Genomic DNA, 9,439 nt, shown 5'->3' with positions numbered 1-9,439 from the left:
TCATGCAACTCTAGCTCTAAATTCCTGAAATACTTAGACTACTCTCTAGCATGCAACTCTAATATCTCATAAGTATTGCATCTCATAATATAAACAAGTAAGGGTATTTTGGGAAAATCACCGTTTGGGCTCTGGCTGATTGTACACACTACCTCATCTCGTTTCCTCTTAAAGACTTTTACTCGTTTAGGAAATCATTTTCTTTTAGAAAAATTCCTCAAATCCTTAGTTTGAGTCCAGACATACCTGAGGGTACATCCGAATCCCTCAAACCAAGGCTCTGATACCAACTTGTAACACTCTAAATTTTCAAATAAAATTTTCATTTTTAAAACCTCACAAAACACAATTTCGCATTTCTCAAAATAACATTTATAGGTTGTTCAAAGCACAAGACAACAAAATGTTTGACAATATCCTAGAATACTCAAAACAAAATCTCTAGTTGGTGTGTACAATCATGTCGGCGTCTTCCCATGATCCTGAGAGGTACCTGAAACACATTTCACACAACACTATAAGCACGAAGCTTAGTGGCTTCCCCAAAATACCACGCACAAATAAATAGCCTCTCATGGTTGTATCTCGATTAGGACCCTCCGGTCATGTGTCTTAGTGAATACCCTCATGTCTTACAGCTCGGGCCGGACCCTCCAGTCTGGTATCTTAGTGAAGACCCCCCGGTCCCACAGCTTGGGTCGGACCCTCCGGTCTGGTATCTCGGTGAAGACCCTCCGGTCTCATAACTCGGTTTGGACCCTCTGGTCCTAACTCAACAAGGCACATAAATAATATACAACATGAATGGCAAAGACAAAATACATGATATCACATAACTCAGTATAAGCATATAAGACCCTCCGGTCGATAACTTAAATAAGATCCTTCGATCACACAGTATTACCACTCAGGTAAGTATAGTGAGAAGACTCACCCTGTAGGGTAAAGCAATATATCCCACGCTCAAACTACTGGTCTAGACTCCGCCCTTCCATGGCCTCTAAAATCCACAGCTTAACCAAAACCCTAAAGTCAATGGAAGTCAACAGTCAAAGCTGACCCAACTCGTCGAGTGCAACTCATGAACTTATCGAGTTCCTCAGTACTTAGTAAATCACAAAAACCCGAGTCAACTCGTCGAGTTGCTAGCCAACTTGTCGAGTCTATGCAGAGTCCAGAAGATCGGGGAAAAACCCCAACCACTTGCCGAGTTGTCGCACAACATCGTCGAGTTCACTCTTAATCCAAAAATGGGAAAACCCAACTCAACTCGTCGAGTTACATGCCCAACTCGTCAAGTTCTTCATCCATTACTCATTAAAATCATTCCAGTCGATCCCAATGATCCAAACTCTAGATCCAACCCCCTAGGATGAAGTTACCAAGTAAAGTGGCTACCTTTACGATCATGCAAGGCCTCACAAGGCTAATACTCCCAAACTAAGCTCAAGAAGGGGTTTGTGACATGAAGACTGGTTAAGGCTTCATAAAGCTTGAGGCTTTAGGCCTAAAGGGCCTAGTAGTGTCTCGATCTGAGATCTAAGCTCCATAGCATGCTCACAACCATTAATGACTCAAGGAGAAACTAGAAAGAGCCGTAAACTTTCTAATGGAGAGATCAAACAAACAAGTGATCAAGGTAATGGATTTTTACCTTCAAATGACTGCTACCACTAAGATGATGGCGGATCAAAAGACTCCTTTTTTTCCACGCCTTCTACTCTACAAGGAATGCACCAAAACACACACACTCTTAGCTCCAAACACTCTCAAAATGGAAGATACTCGATTAGGCTTTGTCTCAGGGTGATAAAGTGATGAGGGAGGCGGGGTAAGGGAGTTAAAGTCCTTTAAATACGGTGCAGGCCCGAATAATTCAGGTTTCATCAAACAGCCTCAACTTGTCGAGTTTAGTCCTCCACCTCGACGAGTAGGCTTCATATTCCGCGCATCTTGATCAACTCCTACACGACAACTTGGGACCAAAAAACTCATCGACTAAGTCCTATAATGTGAATAAAATTCTCAAGTTCCACATCCAGGAAATCGGGGTGTTACAATATATTCACATGATTCGATGAATGTGGGTGCAAAGCTTGACAAAGTTAATGGCAGCCAAAATATAATAACCAAGACGATATTAAACAAGTTGATGAAATTATGTGTGTATGAGAAGACGAATGCAAAAATTTGGATTTACTGTGCTATTTGAGTAATGAAACGGAATTTGTTCAAACTGAAACTGAATAATCAAAAAACAGATTAACGGAAGTAATACAATTCGGTTAAGTGACACACATCAAACTGATAACCTGAAATCGGTGGTGTGATATTCTTCAGGTAAAATGACTTCATTACTCAAATTTGTCTCTATGTAAACGTGTAATTAAATATTTTTTCTAAGTTAACAGATATTATATATAGATTGTAAATTTTATTTTGTATAGGTGAATGGAAGAAAATATTTATTGATATATTTTATAAGGAAAACATAATAAATCAAGCTACTATTGTTAGATAACAAAAACATGTTTGGATATATCATTAAGATAATACAATTCTAAAATATAGTTATACAAATTGATTAATTATTATAATAGTAAATAATACAAGAAATCAAAAGTTAATGAAATTTTATATTATCCAAGAATAAACACTCTTGAGATAAGTTAGTTTAAATATGTATCTATCTTATTTTATATTTAAAGTATTTACAATGTAAAAGTATTATTTCAAAGTCAATGATACCGATATAACTATTTTTAATAAAATATATTAATTATATTATAATATTCTGCACAACAGTGAATATTCGCTTAGTATACTTATAAAATAGACATTTTTTCTTCAATCAAATTAATTTGAAAGCCCCAACTTTTCAAGTTATTTTATAATTAATACGTTAAATCTAATATTATTGTAATTTCAATATTAATTCTTTATTCTCAATATAATATATTTAGTTTGTTAATTTAAATATGATGTTAAATTCAAAACATAATTTTTATAATTTATTCAAAACCTTCTTTTAAATATTCAAAAAGTTTAAATTGATGGTAATCAAAATGTCAAATTAACAAAAAAAAATTAGTTGAAAGTTACTTTTTATAAATAATAATAGTTTCCATAAAAAGATAGTCTAAAATATATTATAAATATTAAAAGTTTAAATAAAATATTAAATATAAAACATGTATCAAAAGATAGTTTTAAAGTTCATTAAAAACAAACTATGTCTACCTAATTTGAGTTTATTTTTATTTTCACGGCTTGGAGTTATTAAGATGATGCAAATTTAAATAGAATAATATGAGATCTATTATTTGATACTTATAAATCCATTACAAAATTAATTTCAGACACTTATTTTTAATGATGTTTATTATTTATTTAAATTACATAGAATATTTTATGATAAACTAGTTGAAAAATTATTAATTTAAATGAAACAACAACCATTTAGATTATCTTCAACCCACTTCTATTTTTTCCCAAAAAATAGAGTAAAAAAATAAGGTAAATTGTGTTTCATCTCCAACCTTACTGTATTTTTTACCCTATTTTTACCCTCAATGTATATATTCCATTCTTCTAAACTTATATAAATTGTCAAACATATCCCTTCTATTAATTTGGGTTTCACAAATATATAATATATATTTTTTTCATTACAATAATATTAAATAAATAAGATTATATTTATAATACGTAATTATAAGTTTTTGTAAAGTATGTCATTGTGTTTTAAAATTTCAAATATGTATTTAAATTTTAATATGAATTTGTTAAACAAAAAACAAAGTTTATATTTATAATTAATTAATATAATTTAATAAATAACACAATATTATAAGTATTAAATATTAGATTTAAATAATAATTAGTACATAAAAAACCAAAAATATATAAATGTATAAGCGATAGAGTAAAACCGACAACTCAAAGTTCATCCCCAATTTGGAGGAAATGAATAGTATAACACCATATTTGATGTTATACTATTCATTTCCCCTAAAATGGTAGAATAAATGAAATAGGGTTGGAGTGAAATGAGAGAAAAAAATGAAAGAAATAATGAAGAATAAGAGTAACTTGGAGATGCTGGTTAAGGAATCAAACATTTTGTACGTATACACGTTAATATCTTTAGACCAAAGACTCTTTGGTCCTCAAAACAATTGCCAGATAAAGGTTGTTATCTGTTTATATATCAATATGAAAGAAATTGATGGTATTATACACAGAAATATATCTATATTAATGGCTAGATTTTCTAAATTACAATCCCAAAGAAACAAAATTTTATGAACTTAGTGACTTCCTGCTTTGTCAATGGCAGTTGGCTAACTGAAACTTTGTTTTCACAAAATATCATTTTAATGGCATTTTGTGATAAAAAAAAACAAATAATTTATTATGACATCCTTTTAAAACAATGATGTTCTTAAAACAAATAGTTTATTACTTGTATACGATGACATTAGGATAGAAAATATCCCTTATATGACAATAACACCAACATTATATAATGCTTAAAATGCAAACTAAACATAGTTTTTGCAGTGATAAGTGACCACATTACAACTCCTTACATATTTTCTAGATATAAGTTGAAATCCAAAGACAACTACTATTTCAAAGCACTTGAAGAAGAAAAATAACTCTTTCACCATCTCTTTTCTTTCTACATTTCTTTTAAATTAATACATTAAACCAAATATTATTGGAATTTCAATATTAATTCTTTATTCTCAATATAATATATTTATAATATATTTAGTTTGTTAATCTAAGCATGATGTTAATTTCGAAACATAATTTTTATAATATACTCAAACTTTTGTTTAATATTTAAAAAAGTTAAATAGATGATAACCAAAATGTCAAATTAACAAAAAAAATAGTTAAAAACTATTTTTTATAATACTAATATTTTCCATAATATAGATAGACTGAAATAAATTAAAAATATTAAAAATTTAAATAAAATATTAAATATAAAAACATGTATACAAAGATAGTTTTAAGATTCATTAAAAAAAATATGTCTATCTAAACTGAGTTTATTTTTATTTTCACGGGTTCCGTTTATTGAAATCATGCGTATTTAAATAAAATGATATGATATTTATTATTTGATACTCATAAATTCATTATAAAAATAATTTATTATTTTTTATGATGCTTATCATTTATTTAAAATACTTTCAATAATTTTATGATAAATTAGTTTAAAAATTATTAATTTAAATGGAACAACAACCACTAAGGAAATCAAACATTTCCTACATATACACCTTAATATCTTTAAGCCAAAAGACTCTTTGATACTCAAAACAAGTGCCTAATATTGTTATCAATATACACCATAATACTTTTAAGCCAGACTCTTTTGTCCTCAAAAGAAGTGCCTAAGGTTGTTATCTGTTTATATATCAATATGAAAGAAATTAATGGGTATTATAGGCAGAAATATATCAATATTAATTGCTAGATTTTCTAAATTACAATCCCAACGAAACAAAATTTTATGAACTTAATTAGTGACTTCCTGTTTTGTCAAAGGCAGTTGGCTAACTGAAACTTTGTTTTCACAAAATATCATTTTAATGGCATTTTGTGATAAAAAACAAATAATTAAATTATGATATCCTTTTAAAACAATGCTTAAAATTTTAATAGCATTTCGTGATAAAAAAAAAAAAAAACAAATAATTTAATCATGATATCCTTTTAAAACAATGATGTTCTTAAAACAAATAGTTTATTACTTGTATACGATGACATTAAAGTAGAAAATATCCTTATAAGAAAATAACACCAACATTATATAAAGCTTAAAATGCAAACTAAACATAGTTTTTGCAGTGACAAGTGACCACATTACAACTCCTTACATATTTTCTAGATATAAGTTGAAATTCAAAGACACCTACTATTTCAAAGCACTTGAAGAAGAAAAATAACTCTTTCACCATCTCTTCTCTTTCTACATCTCTTTTAAATCTGCAACCATCCACGAACATATTAGCATACGATTGATCATATGACAATGAGCGCACCAAGTAAATGTAAAGTAGCACATAATTGAAAGACAAAATATTCGCAAAAATAGGGTTTCTATGATGAGATGTCGATGGAAAGTATGTATATATATACCATGTCTATGGTGCTTGATTGATCATACGAGAATGAGCGCACCAAGTAATAAAATGCACCATGCTGAAGAGACTGAAGAGTTACCCCCCACTCGTTTGTCACCACTGGCTGTCCATAAGAGTGTATCAACACCGCATCATCACCAAACGCCTCCCTCACATTAAACGGACCAGATGCTACCTCAAATGCTACGTCATTGATGAACACCGTTGATTTCTCATTACTTGGTTCCTCCAAACCTACACCTCATAACATTCAACCATTAACTCACTACTTCATGCCATCACTTATATGCTTAGCTTTAACAAAATCCATATGCATGCATATATCAACTACAATGTTAGTTAACACTTGAGAATGTAACTAACTAACTATCAAATCCCTTGTATAAAAAAGATTGAATCTTTTAAAATTTTAGAAAAGTAAAAGTATTAATTACATAAACATTTGCACTTACACACACTGATCATTTTATGGGTTTCAGCTAGTCTTGGAATTTTTTATTACTGTAATGTTATATAATATATTATAATAGCTTTAATGTTTGATGTAAAATCTACACAGTTCTTAACGTTTATTGTTTAAACCTAAAGATAAATCAATGTCGATATGAACGTTATTAATAAGCTTAAGAAGAAGAAAAAGAAACAAATAAAGGTGTACCTCGGATATCATTTACTGTTGATGGAACTGTAGTAGTAGTAGTAGTAGGAGGATGATTTGGAGTTACAATGGAAGCAGGAGCTGAAGGTTGAGTAAAATTATACGTTGACATTTTCACCATTTTCTCTTCTTCAACACCTTTGTTAGTATTATTCTTTGAGATACCATTTTGGCGAGTCATCATCATTAAATCAGTTAGCAACATCCCAGAGCTACTCCCAACAGTCTGATCAAGATTTCCATGGTGATGATCTTGATTAATCGCATTTCCCAACTCCGAGAAAGAAAACCCTTGTGTGAAACTGGCAGTGGTGGCGATAGGTGGTTGCGGCGGTGGTGGTTGTTGAGCTGTGGTGAAAAAGAAGGGTTCTTGCGAGAATTCGCTATGGTGTTGGTGGTGGTAACCCGTCCCTCCACCGCTAAAGTAGGCGTGTGGTTGTTGGTTTACTGAAGCTGTAGGGGAGTTGAGAAGAAACTCGATTGACTTGGAGGATGACTTTTCCGATGAAGAGGACGACGAGGTGGTTGCCACCTTTGTGGTGGCAGCAGAAACCGGAAAAGATTGGTGGTTTTGGGTTTTTTGGAGATTTCGACTCTTGTGTTTGCTTCTAGATTTCCGGTTTTGGAACCAGTAAAAGACGTTCGCATCACCAACTTGTCCATATTCTTGAAGCTGCGCTCGGATTTTTCTGATTTCGTCCCTCGGAGGATTCACCATTCCGGAGTTGAAAATGGATTCAAGGATTCGGATTTGTTCAGGTTTTGGGTTCCATCTTGGCTTCGGTTCCGGGCTTCTCTCCTCGCATCCTGCCATTGTTAACATTTTTACTATTAACTATAATATAAAAAAAAAAAAAATTGGATTTGTAACGTATACATCATCATAACTTTTTTCATGGTTATATGCCTAACGAATTGGGAACAATGACGCATAAACTCAACACCCGTTCATGATTTTCAGGATCTTGCACCGATCAATAAAAGAGAAGGTATACAAAGCTTACACAAAACCTCAGTTCTTTTCACACACACACACACAGAAACGATAACAGTCGCACCGACTTCGTGAAATATCTTGAAATCTCACGAATGATTAGAAAACGGAAGAACGAAAAAAACATATTTAATAATTGTTATCCAATCTTGTGTCGAAAGTGGTTTTACTTTGTATCGAGTAGGAAAGAGGAAGCATACGAAGTGACGTTAAAAGTGGGTAAAACGGACGTAATTACCGGAGGTGTAAGGAGATCTGAGACAGGGAGAAGAAAGGAGATTGTTGGAGTCGTGAGATTGCCATTGGTGGTGATGATGAGTGTTGCAGGTGGGTTTGGATTTGAACATACTAGGCCAGTGTCTATTTGATGAAGCCATCTGAAATACTAGTTATATATATATATATGACTGTATATGAATGATTGATGATGAGTGATAATTGTAGCACACTCTCAAGTCTCAAGTCAAGTCAGAGACAAAAAAGTGATATATTTTGCGTTGCTACTTTGTTCTTTCTGCTTTCTGGCTCTCTTTTTGGTTTAGTGAAGAAGAATGAAAGGACTAGGCAAACAAAACATCTCTTCTTATAGCCATAGACTCCTCACCTACCCCTGCATTTCAGTTCAGTTTCAATTAATAGCAACTCCAAATTAAATAAAATATAAATAAGAGATATTAAGATGGACACACATGTACAAGCATACATAACATATATATACATATTTAATAATTAGAAAATGAAAATAAACCCATAAACAAGAATCTCCTGTGCATCCATTAGAACATGTAAAAACAAATGTAAGGGATACAAAGAGAGTAGTACTACCATCCCTAATCCCCATAGACCCATACCCCAAAACATTTATGCGGTTTTTATATAATCATATTCTATTAACAAGATAAAAACGAAAAAAGGTAATGGGCTTTTTAATGCAAAGAGGGTTCCCACACAAAGGAAAATAAAGACAACAATAAAGGAAGAACCGAAGGGGTACTTGTGCTCTTACTAGATTTTTTATCACAGAAGACAGCGAAAGGTTATTAATATCAAGAGTCAAGGGCTTCCAAGAGAGAGAAAGAGAGGAAAAGTGTGGGGTTGTTTTTCGCATGACGTTCTCTTTGTTTTCACATCTTAATCATCTTCTGATGATTTTTCCTCATTTGCATTGTGGAAGGGTTTCTTTCAGTGATCTTGTGAGGTTGCAGAGAGTGTATTAATATGTGTGTGTGTGTGTGTGTGAGAGAGAGAGAGAGAGAGAGAGAGAGAGAGAGAGAGAGAGAGAGAGAGAGAGAGAGAGAGAGAGAGAGAGAGAGAGAGAGAGAGAGAGAGAGAGAGAGAGAGAGAGAGAGAGAAAAGAGGAGTTAAATTGTTTTCTTCGTGTTGCACATATTCTAAGGAAAAAGGTTGGTGTTGGTGGCAAAGAATAAATAGGGGTATTTGAAAGTCAATAAGGCATGGTAGGGTTTGAGTGCAAAAGTGGTGGTGGAGGATTTATTGCGAGTTTGGGTTATTTCGGGCAAAGTAATAATTAAGAGGGGTTATTCATGGATTGAATTGGATTGACTCGAGGGAAATTTATTTCCGTTTGCATATTTCTTCCGGCATGGGTTAATTTTCACTTTT

At 32.2% G+C, this 9,439-nt stretch overlaps 1 protein-coding gene across 1 annotated transcript; it reads right to left on the bottom strand.

Annotated features, from left to right (window-relative positions):
* Positions 1-5,810: 5,810 nt before the first annotated feature.
* Positions 5,811-9,207, bottom strand: HB-3 (homeobox-3). Its single transcript, XM_079018968.1, has 5 exons — positions 8,823-9,207; positions 8,055-8,426; positions 6,823-7,629; positions 6,160-6,398; positions 5,811-6,006 (listed from the first exon to the last, which is right to left on the bottom strand). The coding sequence occupies exons 2-5, from the start codon at positions 8,191-8,193 to the stop codon at positions 6,001-6,003; spliced, it is 1,191 nt and encodes a 396-aa protein (XP_078875094.1). The 5' UTR covers positions 8,194-8,426; positions 8,823-9,207; the 3' UTR covers positions 5,811-6,000.
* Between the last annotated feature and the right edge of the window lie 232 nt (positions 9,208-9,439).

This window comes from Lactuca serriola, chromosome 1 (genome assembly GCF_051521515.1).
Source record: "Lactuca serriola cultivar US96UC23 chromosome 1, Lser_US96UC23_V15, whole genome shotgun sequence".
NCBI classification, from domain to species: Eukaryota; Viridiplantae; Streptophyta; class Magnoliopsida; order Asterales; family Asteraceae; genus Lactuca; species Lactuca serriola.
This window is presented reverse-complemented; position numbering and strand designations above follow the sequence as displayed.

What these genes read in the sequence shown, in the direction of transcription:
- HB-3 (XM_079018968.1), bottom strand. Translation starts at nt 8,193, where the DNA reads ATGGCTTCATCAAATAGACACTGGCCTAGTATGTTCAAATCCAAACCC. An exon ending in CAGATCTCCTTACACCTCCG is followed by an intron (nt 7,630 to 8,054) that starts GTAATTACGTCC and finishes TAACAATGGCAG; the next exon opens with GATGCGAGGAGAGAAGCCCG. An exon ending in AACAGTAAATGATATCCGAG is followed by an intron (nt 6,399 to 6,822) that starts GTACACCTTTAT and finishes TATGAGGTGTAG; the next exon opens with GTTTGGAGGAACCAAGTAAT.